The following is a 13,322-nucleotide window of genomic DNA, read 5'->3' on the forward strand; positions in this document are numbered from 1 at the left end:
GCTGCACGGTGGGGGAAACCCAAGTTTTTCCAAATCCAGCCACTGCTGGGCCCGAGCCGCACAGCTGGGTACCGTGTCCACACTGCATTATGTGGAGTGTCTGCCACTTGAGCTGTGTCCACACGACACCGTGACAGGGCTCGGACCCCACTCCCGGCGGGACTCACATGCCGCTCTATCCCTGGCACCTGGGCTGGAGTGGTTGCAGACGTGCGTCGGGCTGATTCGTGTGTAGACGGGAGGCTTACCCCGCAAGTCAGCGCCTGGGCTTAGTGCTGAGTGTAGACATGCCCAGGTCGTCTCGCTCTGCTCCCTGTAGGCAACCGGTGTCTAGCCAGGGGTTGGTTTCCCGGCTGGTGTGTCTTGTGTTGTAACAGCCACACTAGGGCAGACCAAAGGCCCATCTAGCCCAGTGTCCTGTCTGCCAACACCAGATGCCCCAGAGAGAGTGAACAGAACAGGGAATCATCAACTGATCCCTCTCCTGTCGCCTATTCCCAACTTCTGACAGAGTCTAGGGACACCCTCCCTGCCCATCCTGGCTAACAGCTATTGATGGACCCAACCTCCATGAATTTATCTAGCTCTTTTTTGAACCCTGTTAAGGTCCTGGTCTTCACAACATCCTCCGGCGAGGAGTTCCACAGGTTGACTGTGCTGTGTGTGAAGAAAATCTTCCTTCTATTTGCTCTAAACCTGCTGCCTGTTCATTTCCTTTGGTGACCCCTCTGGTCCTTGTGCTACGGGAACAAAGAAATAACTTTTCCTTTTTTTCTTTACACTTGTCATGGTTTTATTCCTGCTCCCCTAGCAGGGCCGAGAATCAGGGGAGAAGGTGAGACCCTAATGACCATCACGGGGAGCGACTCTCCAAAGCTGGGAGCTTCCCAGTCTGGGCACAATGAGCCTCTACAGAGTGAACGAAAGAGCTAAATTCCCTGAGGCAGGGGGAGGTGTAGCAGAGATATGTCCTCTGGGGGCAGAAATGGGGGCCCCAGAACATGTGGGGATCAGGGAGCTCTGCTAACCATTCACCTGATGCCGTGATCCCACACAGTGTGTTTACCAGAGGGCAAGGGCAGTAGCATTACCCCCTCCTGCCAACTACAGGGCCAATCCTGATGCCAAAGGGACATCGCACATGGGCGGCCGGGTGTATTTTATTAGAAGGTGGAGCCGTTGCTCCTTCCAGACGGTTTTGGGCACCGCCCGAAGCTCAGGGTTTGCAATACAGACAAATGCATCCCCTAGCTGATTAGCCGAGCACCCACAGGTGGTAGCCTGTGTTTCCTCTGGTGGTGCACATCAGTGGTGCATGTAACAAAATTGATTCTGCACACGCACTGAAAAAATTAGAGGGAACATTGCCGGCCATGCTCTGCTGGGAGGATTGGTCTGGCTGGCAGGGCAGGGGGACTTAGAGAAGTGATGTGTCTCAGCTGAGCTGTGCAACGGGCCATGTGCTGGCCCCGGGGCCAAGACCCTCCTGGGTGTGGCTGCTGCTGGCCGGGGTACCTCCCAGTAGCTAGTCCTGGGAGCAGGTGCGATGAGCCACTCCCCCCTCCTGTCCCCCAAGCTCTAGCTTCAGTCCCACCTGGCGAGGGGCAGCATGGGGCAGGGATGGCGCCTGCCCCCCACGTGACCCAGCTGTAGGGGGAGTGTGATGCACAGGGGGCCACAAGGCACAAGCGCCCCCCGGGGTCCCGCCTCCTGCTTTCTGGCTGAGAGTCAGCGACGAGCCCCAGAGCAACTCAGGGCTGGCAGGGGTGTGTGGGGGGGATCCGCCCAGGCTGCAGCCCAGGTGCCCGGCTCAGAAGTACATGGAGCCCTCCTTGGCTGCTCGGTCGTACTCCTGGATCCGCGCCTTGATGTGGGCGAGTTTCTTCTTCAGGTACTCGCAGCGCTCCTGCTTCTTCAGGAAGGCGGGGTCCTGCCGGGATGAGGGGGCCCAGTGTCAGCATCGCCACCGGTGGCTCGGGGCTCCCCCCGCCTGCCCTGCCCTCGGCGTTCCCTACCCAGTGACCAGGGACCAAAGCAGGGAGCCGGGGCTGCAGAATTTGCCCCCTGCTCACCGGCCCTTCCACAAACCGCATGCCTACCCCTGCCGCTGGGGCCACAGGGCTCTAGGATCGGGCTGGGGTTGGGCAGGGCAGGGCGTAACTTGGTGGGGAAGGTTGCTGAAGGGGCGGAGCCTGGGTGGAAGGGGGCGGGGCATCGGTTGGAAGGGGCGGGGCGTGTCTTCCCCAGCTGGGCCTTCACCCGCCAGCCCTGACCCGAGCCATTGGCTGGGGAAGACCACAGCCCTTGTGCCCTGTTGTAAACCAGCCCAGGCAGACTAGAGTGGAGCCGGCACTAGCCCAACGCCAGCCAGGCAGCCAAGAGAAACACAGGATCCACCTGCAGCCAGCGTCCTCCATAGAGAATCCCCATTTACACCCTCACTTACACCCCGATGGCTCGGCCATCGCTCCAGGGCTCCGTAGCCGCATGCGCAGGAGCACCTGAGACCCCTCCACCCTGGGTGGCCAGGGGCCAGGTTTGTTTCGGAGAGTTCTTTAGCCACAGATGCCCTGAGCACTGTTCAAAAGGGGCTGCGGGCTGGGGAGCCGCTGGACACGTCCATGCAGCCCTTGGGGGAGACAGGGGGACTGTCCCTTGTGCAGACACCCCCATGCGAGTTTTAATCCAGGCCGTACAGCGTGCCCCTGCCGGTCCACCCATGATCCGCTGGCCCTCGGCGTGAATCCGGCCCCACACCCAAACTCACCCTCCTTTTCTTCTTGTATTCCTTCCGGAGGCTGGCGACCCAGCTCCGTTCCTGTGGAGCACAAAGCAGCGGGTAAGGGAGAAGCGGAAATTCCTTTGCCCAGCAGAACTGGAAACATTTGGAACGGTCGGTCCCAGCAAACCCACGCTTGCTGGCTGGAGACGGGGCCCCGGGAATGCGGTGGCCAGCTCCTGTCATAAGCTGCCAGGCAGCGAGCCGGCGGCGGGACCCCACCAGCGCTCTGGGAGCAGACGGAGGATATGCAGGGGGTCTGGCAGGAGAACTTTGACCAGGGCCTGGCTGAGAAACGCGGCTGCTCCTTTGATCTGCCAGCTGATGCCGGCTGGGATCTTAGATCCTGGAAAAGCAGGGACTGTGTATCCCAGGAATAATAGAATCACAGAACACCAGGGCGGGCAGAGACCTAAGGGGTCACCGAGTCCAGCCCCCTGCCCAAAGCAGGACCCACCCCAACTCAATCATGCCAGCCAGGGCTTGGTCAAGCCAGGACGTCGAAACCTCCACAGATGGAGATTCCACCCCCTCCCCAGGGATGCGTGTGCATGTGAGGGGGGAGGGGGAGACCCCGAAATCAAGCTTTGGTTGATGGATGCTCCAAGGAAGCATGGGAACAAAATTCATGGCCGGAGCAGGCCCCCGAAATGCCAGACTCTCATTAGCAGGGCCGTGCCAAATTCACCGCCGTGCAAAATGCACAGCGGACCGCACAGTGTGCAGCGGCGGTCAAAAAGGCAAATAGGATGCTAGGGATTATTAGGAAAGGGATAGAAAATAAGACCCAGAATATCTTACTGTCTCTGTATAAAACTATGGTATGCCCACATCTGGAATACTGTGTACAGATGTGGTCTCCTCACCTCAAAAAAGATATTTTGGCCTTGGAAAGGGTTCAGAAAAGGGCAACTAAAATGATGAGGGGTTTGGAACGGGTCCCATATGAGGAGAGGTTAAAGCGACTGGGACTTTTCAGTTTAGAAAAGAGGAGACTGAGGAGGGATATGATAGAGGTCTATAAAATCCTGAGTGGTGTGGAGAGGGCCGATAAAGAAAAGTTATTTATTAGTTCCCTAAATAGAAGAACTAGAGGACACCAAATGAAATTAATGGGTAGCAGGTTTAAAACTAATAAAAGAAAGTTCTTCTTCACACAGCGCGTAGTCAACCTGTGGAACTCCTTGCCAGAGGAGGCTGTGAAGGCTAGGGCTATGACAGAGTTTACAGAGAAACTAGATAATTTCATGGAGGTTAGGTCCATAAAAGGCTATTAGTCACGGGTTAGAAATGGTGTCCCCTGGCCTCTGTTTGTCAGAGGCTGGAGAGGGATGGCAGGAGACAAATCGCTTGATCATTGTCTTCGGTCCACCCTCTCTGGGGCACCTGGTGCTGGCCACTGTCGGCAGACAGGATACTGGGCTAGATGGACCTTTGGTCTGACCCAGTACGGCCGTTCTTATGTTCTTATAACCGTGAAATCTGGTGTCCTCCGGTGAAATCTGGCCTCTCGCGTGCGTTTCCCCTACTCTGTGCAGATTGCTCGGGGGAGACCCACGTTCCTCAAACTGGGGGGCCTGACCCAAAAGGCAGCTGCGGGGGGATCACAAGGTTATTTTAGGAGGCTCGCCTGCCGTCAGTGCTGGGTAACAGTGCTTGGAATGGTGGCCGGATGCCCAGCTCTGAAGGCAGCAGCGGGGCAGAAATAAAGGTGGCGATGTCATAAACCGTGTTGCCCTTCCTTCTGTACGGCCACTTTCAGCGCTGTGGCCAGAGAGCAGCGGCTGCTGGCTAAGGGCCCAGCTTTGCCAGCAGCAGCGCGGAATTAAGGGTGACAATCCCATCACACCTGCTCCGTTCCCACCCAATCCCATCCCACCCCATCTGCGCTGCTGCTGGCGGTAACTCTGCCTTCAGAGCTGGAGTCCTGGCCAGCAGCCGCTGCTCACCAGCTGCCCAGCACCGAAAGCAATGTTGTTACCAAGGGTAGCAATCCCACAGCCCTTCTACAACACCGGGACATTTCAGATGGAAATCGACGAAATGCACCATTTTGCCCGTGAAATTGACCAACGTGGACTGTGAATTGGGCAGGGCATTAGCAAAGTCACACGCACGCCGGCCCCTGCGCCGGCACCAGTGTAGCTCTGAGCCCAGGGTGGGGTGGGGCAGTGGTGTCTCTGATGCATCTAGCCTGACTCCTGTACCTGTCTACATTGCGTACCAGCTTTTGCTCCTTGGAAAAACCTGGAACTGCCTGTGCCAGCTCTGCTAGAAAGGGGCCTTCCAGGTTCTTCCTGTGGGTTGTTCCGGTCCCACGTGGAAATGAGCTGAGACACAGCCACTCATTCCAGCAAACTTCCCCCCACCCCGAACCAGGCTGGATTGGAAGTCCCCCTGCCCGCCCGCCACACCCCTCGATCCCCACTCCAGCCGGCCAGCGCCTGCCCCCCTCTCGTCAGCGACTGACCTTCCTGCCGAGTGCGCCCTGCGGCAGCCCGTTCATCATGCTCTCCAGCTCCTTGAACTTCTGCAGCGCCAGCAGGACCTCACGGAAAAGTTCCTGGTACTCCGCGTACTGGTCGCTGAAGACGGCCTTGTACTTCTCTCTCTCTTCCGGGCAGCAGATCCCTGGGTACTTCCTACCCAACCCCAAGAGGTTGGGGGGGGGGGGAATTCTGTGCTAAGCGACGGTGGATGGCTCCGTGAATGGTGGGAAAGGGTTAATGAAGGGGCGGGAGGGAATCAGGAGCTTATTAGGCAGGAAAATAGCTGCAGAGCTGGGGGGTGCTCGGAGATTTTGGGAGTTACAGTTGTGTCTAGAGGCTCAGGGCTTCCCGGTGTCAGACACACAGGGAGGGACCCGTCCCCAAACAGTTCCGGGTCTATGTAGACACAGGAAAGCTCATTCTCCTGCTGGGGAACAGGTCCAGAGGGATGTCAAGGTCACCCAGAGAGCCCATGACGGAGATAGGCCTTGGATCAGAGATCCTGAGTCCCTGGCCAGTGCCTTAGCCACCGGGATGGAGAGCAGGGTCCCCTGTAAGCTGAGCACCCAGGGGAGAATCAGGTTCTGCTCAGCTGATTAGCAGAGCACCCACAGCAGGCAGCCTGCGTGTCTTTTGGTGGTGCACATCCACACACACGGTGGTGCACAGAACAAAATTCATTCCACACAAAGGTGGAAAATATTAGAGGGAATATTGATGCCCAGTGGGCGTCTTTTCAGCCCCCTCCTGCTAGCGACTGTACTAAACCCACCCGCATGCAGCTCTGAGCCAGTCTCCACCGTCAGGGGCGGGTCGTTACTTACGCCACATAGTCGGGGATGACGTGTGGCTTCGGGGTGTGTCCCGCTGGGATGGAGCAACCCAAGATCCCCGGCACTTCGTCCTTCTCCGAGAACCTCGGCTGCTGGGCGAGCTGCCCCGGACGGCTCCCTGAAGCCACCACCTCGTCCTGGAAGACGATCCGCCTGGGTCTGGAGTGCAGGAGGATGGGGTTGGGCTTAAAGAGACAGAGGGGCATGAGGCTCGGCAGCAAAGCAACACCTCATGTGGGGACTGAACCCAGGACCTCAAAGAGTGAGCTACCAACTGGCTCCGACCACCGGAGCCCACCGCCTAGAGCAGCCGCCAATCACTACATAAGAACATCAGAACGGCCACACTGGGTCAGACCAAAGGTCCATCTAGCCCAGTGTCCTGTCTGCCGACAGCAGCCAATGCCATATGCCCCAGAGGGAGTGAACAGAACAGGGAATCATTATGTGATCCCTTTCCTGCCATCCATTTCCCGACAGAGGCTAGGGATACGATTCCTACCCATCCCGACTAATAGCCATTGGTGAACCCAACCTCCCTGAATGTATCTAGCTCTTTTTTGAACTCTGTTAAAGTCCTGGCCTTCATGACATCCTCTGGCGAGGAGTTCCACAGGTTAACTGTACGCCGTGTGAAGAAAAACTTCCTTTTGTTTGTTTCAAACTTTTCCTTATTCACTTTCTCCACACTGGTCATGATGTGATAGACCTGTGTCATATCTCCCTTAGTCTCCTCTTTTCTAAGATGAAAAGTCCCCGTCTTTTGAATCTCTCTACTTAACACCAGCCATTCCAAACCTCTTATCATTCGAAGTAGGAATAAGAGATCCTCCAGGAAAAGGGCTTTATTCCGGAGGATCGCGCCAGTCTAGACGCTTTTTTCCGGCTTTTCCCCAAGCCGGAAAAAAAGCGGCGGATGTGTTTATTTAAATCCACGGGGGATATTTAAATCCCCCGTGGACTTCCCTATTCTGACTTACCTGATTTGCATCCCTTTTCCGGAATTTGGGGCCAGTCTAGACGTAGCCCTAGTGTCTTGCTCACGGTCACCCAGGGGGCCCGTGACAGAGGCAGGCCCAGGACCAATCTCTGGGCATGGCTTAGCCACTGGTGGGGGACTCTGCCTTGGGGAGGCTTAGCCCCCTCTCCGCCGCCCCATGCAGCCCTCTCCAGATCCTACGGGGTTAATCCCGGAGCCCTCGCTAGAACCACCATCCTCTCCAGCTGGTGGTTTGCCCCCCAGCTCTCTAGGTCTCTCCGCCACAGTCGTCCCCCCCCCCCGCCCAATGCAACTGTGCATGGGGCGAGGGGGGATGGACAGGTGAGCCACGGCCCTGGTGCCCTTTTCCACCAGCTAGCCAGGCGTGTGCCCCCCCAGAGTTGCTCCCCAGCACCAAGACCCTCTTGCAGGCCCAGGGGAGGGGCGAGCGGTGGGCAGGCTGGATGAGGGAGGGGGCGTGTCAAAAGCCAAAGGGGGCGTGTCAAAAGCCAAAGGGGGCGTGGCTTAGGCGGGGCTGTATGCCCCCCTCTGGGCCTTCAACGCAGAGAGTGGCTTGAGCAAGGGGCCCCCACAGCCCACCCAACGCCTCCCCTCCTGCACGGGGGCCACTCCTCCCTCCAGCCAAGAGCAGGCGGTGGGTCTTGGGGGTCCGGGATGGGGGCCGCGGAGCCACGGAGCTGCCTCCCCCCGCGGTGGGCCAGGCCTCACCAGTGCCGCCCAAGCCTGCCGCAGCCTCCTCGCCCTCTCGTGCCTCCACATCTTCAGGCAGACCAGCGCCCCGGCCAGGTAGAGCAGCGTGGTGAGGAAGAGGCAGGCGATGGCCGCCACCTGGCCCCCCTCCACCCGGCAGGCGGCAGCGACGAGCGGGTTGCCGGCGAAGAGGGAGTAGCACAGGCCCCCCCGGTTCACGTCGTTGACGTAGACCAAGGCCGCGGCCAGGTAGAGGAGGAACAGGAGGAGGTTGAGGCCAAACTCCGCCAGGGGCCACCAGCGGGAGTTGAGGAGGATGGTCCGATAGTACATGGTGACGCCCAGCCCCAAGAGGATCACCGTGACCAGCCACGCCAAGCTGGCCACCACCAGCACGAAGGGGGTCATGGGGCCGTAATAATTGTACCCGCCAAAGGGGCCGTCGGACAGCAGCCCCCCCCCGTACAGGTTGTACCACTGATAGTCCTTCTGGATGTAGGCGCAGGCACAGGCGAAGGCCATGCCGCCAAAGAGAAGCTCCAGACCAGCCAGCAGGCGGAGGAGGCCTGGCCAGGACTTCATGTAGGAGTACTTGCGGTTGTAGGCCTCCAGCTTCTCCTCGTAGCTCGGCGAGGCGGGATGGGGCTGCCGGCTCTTGGGAGGAGCCCCCGTGGCCTCCTGGTTGGACTCGGAAGGGACGGACCAGGAGGGTTCCTGGAAACCGCTGCTGGAGCTGCCGGCGGGCCAGCAGCGACCCAGCACGGGACTGGCGGGCGGGGAGAGCCGGTCGCCGGCCTCGGGGTAGGGCAGCGGCAGGAACGACGCCGGCTCCCGCCGCCACCTGTGGAAAAAGTCCTTCCACGACTGGGGGATGAAACGCCGGACGGGCCTCAAGGAAGAGGCCGCCTGGCTCTCCGAGCGATGGGGGACGTCCCCGAGGGGCGGCGGGGCGGGCAGGGCAGGTGGGGCGGGTGGGGCAGGCTCCTGGGAGGAGGAACTGAAGGAGTCCGACACGTCGCTCTTGGGCAGGTCGGACCTGCCGGATGCCCGACTCCAGCATGGCCACATGGGCTCGGCGGAGGTTAGCGGGTCTCCGTCGGGCTCCACGATGGGCCGCCTCTTCTCGCTGGAGGAGGTGGGATCCGCCATGTGCCCAAGGAGTCCCCGCATCTCACGCCTCTCCCTGCGCAGCGGATCCGGGGGAATCTCTCCGCTATCTCACGCCTCTCCCTGCGCGGGGGGTCCGGGGGAAGCTCTCCGCTCTGCAGTCCGGCCGGGCTCTGTGGGCGCTGGGGAGAAGAAACGCGGACAAGTTACCGGGCTCTTCACTACCAGCCCCTTGGTTTAGTCGTTACGTCGGCAAATACAATTCCCTGGACGTGAGCTGCCACGTTGCCTATTCCTTGGCTGGCTTGGTCCTTAGCCCCTGGCCTCTTTGTCCTCTGAGGGGCAGTGTGGTCTAAGAACACAAGAACATCCACACTGGGTCACACCAAAGGCCCATCTCACCCAGTGTCCTGTCTGCCAACAGTGGCCAATGCCAGATGCCCCAGAGGGAAGGAACAGAACAGGAAATCCTCACGTGATATCTCCCCTGTCACCCACCTCCAGGCAAACAGTGGCTTGGGACACCATTCCTACCCACCCTGGCTCTTTTTGGAACCCTGTTAAAGTCCTGGCCTTCACCACATCCTCTGGCGAGGAGTTCCACAGGTTGACTGTGCGCTGAGTGAAGAAAAGCTTCCTTTGGTTTGTTTTAAATCTGATGCCTACCCCTTTCATTGGGTGACCCCTAGTTCTTATACTGTGGGAATAAGTCAATAACTTTTCCTTATTCACTTTCTCCACACTTGTCATGATTTTATAGACCTCTAGCATATCCTACCCCCTTAGTCTATGGCTAGGGCCCAGCCAGTGGCCCCAGCCCTGCGCCTTGGCCCTGGGCAAGTCACTGCCCGTTGGAGTACTTCGCTAGCCCGCTCTTCTCTGGTTAGACCGAGCCCTTAAGGGCAGAGCCGGCCTCACACTGAGGCCCTGCAGCACCACGGGGCTGTGGTCTCAGGGTGCACACTGGAGCGGTTCCAGAGCTGGGCTTAGAACCCACAACGCTCCCGCTCCCACCACAAATCCGTCTCCTCCCACCGTGCCTTGGGCCCGCGGCTCGTTCCCCAGCCATCACCGTGGCACCCAGGGAGCTATCCGATTGGCTGGTGGAGCTGTCGCTCCGGCTCTGCCCCTCCAGTCAGGCCTTCCTGTTGACTCAAGAGAGAATTTCTCGGCTGCTCGGGACTGTGCTCAGTGCATCGCCCAAGCCCCGAGAGCGGCACAGCCCCCAAAGCAACGAGACAGCGCAGCTGTGGGCTGGCCCCTGAGCCCCCCAAGAGCCGCCGGTTCAGAAAGAATGTCCATAGCCAAACGGCGTGCCGGCACGCCTCACAAGATCCCCGCCCTCCTCTAGGCAGCTGGGTCTGTTGCATCGCCCACCCATCGGGGGCACCTGGGTTCGGCTGGCTCTGGGGTGGAGACGTGGCTTTTCCCTGCGGACAGCCAGAACAGCCAGCCAGGCCAGGTGGGGTCCAGAGAACCAGGTTTCTTAGCAGCACACAACATCCGAGGGCTATCAACTTCACACGGCCGGCCCGGCTGCCTTCTAAAACCTAGCCAACGCCACCAGCAGGCTTACGGCCGACTTAAAGGGATATGACCGCTGCAACAGCTAGCCCCACGCGGGTGCCGAATAGCGCCCCCACGGAGAAAGGACACTAACGAGCCACATCCAGAAAGTCTCAGAGGGACAGCTGTCAGTCTGTAACTTTAAAAACCAAGTCGTCCTGTGGCGTCTTAGAGACAAATACAAATATAAATAGAGAGAGAGCATGGATTTCAAAGTAGCCATTTTTCTCCAAAGGGTTTTCACCAGCCAATTACAGAGAGAGAGAGAGAGAGAGTGCGAAATTGACATTCGTCTGCAAATTTGCCACCATTTCCCTAGGCTTGAACAAAGACATTAACTGGATGTCACACTATAAAGACCGTAACACCTTGTTTTTTCCTCTAAAGCAAAGCACAGGACACTTTCAGCCTGCTTAATTAATCTCATTAGCACCAGACCTGCAATTGACAGGTACCTTTTTTTTTTTGTTATAACTTGGTTTCTGTTATTTCTACTCCAGCTCATTATCTGAGGAAGTGAGTTTTGTCCACAAAAGCCCATGATCCTATCTACATATTTTGTTAGTCTTTAAAGTGCTACCAGACTATTGGTTGTCTTTGAAGTTTATCCTGTACAGACTCACTCGGCTACCCCCTGATGCGTTCATATATTTTTTTGTTAGTCTCTCAGGGTATGTCTACACTACCACCCTAGTTTGAACTAGTGTAGACATACCCTAAGGTAGCCCTGGAGCACTCATTGGGTTTCAAGTCACAAACTCACATGGCCGTCCCTCTGAACAATATATAGAATCATGAGCTTTCATGGGGCAAACGCACGTCAAGTTGGGTGTCTGACCTCCAGAGGGGACAACGCCTTTGGCTGGATTGAGGGGATTGACTTGGGAGGACCTCACAGCATGAACCTCTGCTTGTTGAGACTTTGCTCTGCCAGAGGGGACAGAGAGACTTACCCCACAGAAGCTCCGAGTTCCTGGTTCTTATCCCGGAAGGACCTGGGAGCGTTCACGCTGGGAAACAAGAATTCTTGGGGGTTTTCCAGATGGGGGAAAAAACCCTCAAGAGCTCTGAAAAATGTGCATTCTCCTCCCCACATAAACAGGAGTGAGTGAGATGCCCCACACACACCCAGGATCGCCCCACGGCCAAGGCACTCAGCTGGATGAGCAAGGACTTGAGTGTCCCACGCTGCCGCCCCAGGTGAGTCCCGGCCCCTCGGCTGCCCCAGAGGAACGGACCGATGTCTTTCCACCCGGCCTGTCTGTGAGACAAATTGGCATTTGCCAGTGGAAAAAAAATGGCATTGAAATCGGCCCTAGCGAGTGGGACTCTCATCGGTTTTGGGGTGGGGAACCTCAGGCCCGGGGGCTGGCTGTTCCCCCCGGCTTGCCTGGATCCAGCCCCTGAGGCTGAGGGCTTCCCCCCAGCATTGGGGAACCGGTGTTGTTGCTCCCACTCTGAGCCCCCCGTCCCACCCAGCCCCCGCACCGCCACTTCGCCCCTGCCCCCTACCTCCTAGGCAGACCCCTCACTTCCAGCCTGCTCCTCCTGCCCAGACCTTGCACCTCCCCACTCCACTCTCGCCTCCCAGACCCCCTGCTCCCTCCCACCCAGACCCCACACTCAAGCCTGCTTCCAGCAGCCCCGAGCCCCTCGTTTTTGTCCCCACCCCCGAGCACAAGGGCCCCCACAAAATCTACTACCGCAGGCCCCCCTAGGCACGGGTGTGCGAGGGGAATGGGGGACCGTCTCTCTGCTTCCCACTCGGGGGCCACGTCAGGGTTGGGCGCCTGCGGCCCCCGACTCATTTTTTCACCAGCCCCCCCCGCCCCAAAACAGGGTCCCCGCCCCTGCAGGCAAAGCCAGCTGCCACCGCCCTGCCTTACCCCGGAATGCAGGAAGGGGCCGTGGAGCCGCACAGCCCTCGGCCAAGCCGGACCAGCGGAGAGCAGCGCCCCCGGCCTGCAGCCACGCCCCGGCTCCTTCCTGCTCCCAGCAGGAATCGGCAGCGAGTCCGCCCGGGTGGGTCCCAGGGCAGGAGCCGTCTGGCTGCCCCAGCAGCGGGTCTCTCCGGCCTGCGGAGAGGGGAAGTCCAGGGCTAATCCCCGGGCCGGCAAACAGAGCACGGCGGGAGCCGTCACCCGCCCTTCCCCTGCGGGCGCCCGGGCAGCAGGGGATGGCGGCTCAAGTCGGGGCCCCCCCCTTCACTCCTTTTGGGAAAGTGGGGGGGGGGCAGGCGGCCGGCCCAGCTGCTCGCTCTGCGGCGTTATTCGCCTCCAAGGGAAAACAGCGAGTTAAACATTAACTGTGCCCGCCGGCGGGCAGAGCCCTTGTGCCGCTAAGCTCCACCCTGGGGGGGGGGGGGCGCTCTCATGCCCCCCCCACAGGCGCCCCCTGCTTTCTTGCCCGCCGGCCGGGACAGAGTGACTGCCAGCCAATAGACCGTCTGCCGCAGCTCTGTGCCTGCCAACACGGCCTGGGGGGCGCCAGCAGGATCCGAGCCCCTGATCTTCCGCAGCCCAGCACAGAGTTCTCCCAAGGGAGCGACTCCACGGCTGCACGGCAGTAGTAGGCTAGGGCAGCGGGAGGCCAGGAGCAGGGTGATGGCTGCTCTCCACGGGCTGGACTCGCCCGAGTCCCCGCCCTGCCAGCAGCTCGTGGTTTGCCTTGAAATCAAAGGGCCGAGGCCTGGGCGGGGGAGGCAGAAGGGGCCATGTCCTCCACGATCTAACCACTAGGGCCTCCCCCCCACAACAGCACAAAGGGCCTTGCTGCACCCCACAGCAGCCAGAGACCAAATTCAGAGCAATGTTCAGAGAAAAGGGGGGATTGAATTGTAAGAAGTCCAGGGCCAATGA

The 13,322-nt window shown here is 59.3% G+C and overlaps 1 protein-coding gene across 10 annotated transcripts; it reads right to left on the reverse strand.

The window, feature by feature from the left end:
* Positions 1 to 756: 756 nt before the first annotated feature.
* OCEL1 (occludin/ELL domain containing 1) lies at positions 757 to 12,482 on the reverse strand. Of its 10 annotated transcripts, XM_075902766.2 has the most exons (8): positions 11,593 to 11,693; positions 11,418 to 11,474; positions 9,939 to 10,043; positions 7,810 to 9,080; positions 6,093 to 6,286; positions 5,250 to 5,421; positions 2,768 to 2,818; positions 758 to 1,930 (listed from the first exon to the last, which is right to left on the reverse strand). In XM_075902766.2, exons 4-8 carry the CDS (start codon positions 8,959 to 8,961, stop codon positions 1,811 to 1,813), a joined length of 1,689 nt encoding a protein of 562 aa, XP_075758881.2. In that variant the 5' UTR covers positions 8,962 to 9,080; positions 9,939 to 10,043; positions 11,418 to 11,474; positions 11,593 to 11,693; the 3' UTR covers positions 758 to 1,810. The 10 variants fall into 10 exon arrangements, 9 of the variants coding, with proteins under 9 accessions (XP_075758880.2, XP_089631165.1, XP_089631164.1 ...); XM_075902765.2 differs by lacking the exons at positions 9,939 to 10,043; positions 11,418 to 11,474; positions 11,593 to 11,693 and adding an exon at positions 12,351 to 12,482 and having other exon boundaries at positions 757 to 1,930; positions 7,810 to 8,980; positions 9,029 to 9,080; XM_089775039.1 differs by lacking the exons at positions 9,939 to 10,043; positions 11,418 to 11,474 and having other exon boundaries at positions 757 to 1,930; positions 7,810 to 8,980; positions 9,029 to 9,080; positions 11,593 to 11,721.
* Between the last annotated feature and the right edge of the window lie 840 nt (positions 12,483 to 13,322).

This window comes from Pelodiscus sinensis, chromosome 32 (assembly GCF_052426305.1).
Source record: "Pelodiscus sinensis isolate ZL-2025 chromosome 32, ASM5242630v1, whole genome shotgun sequence".
In the NCBI taxonomy this organism is placed as follows: domain Eukaryota; kingdom Metazoa; phylum Chordata; order Testudines; family Trionychidae; genus Pelodiscus; species Pelodiscus sinensis.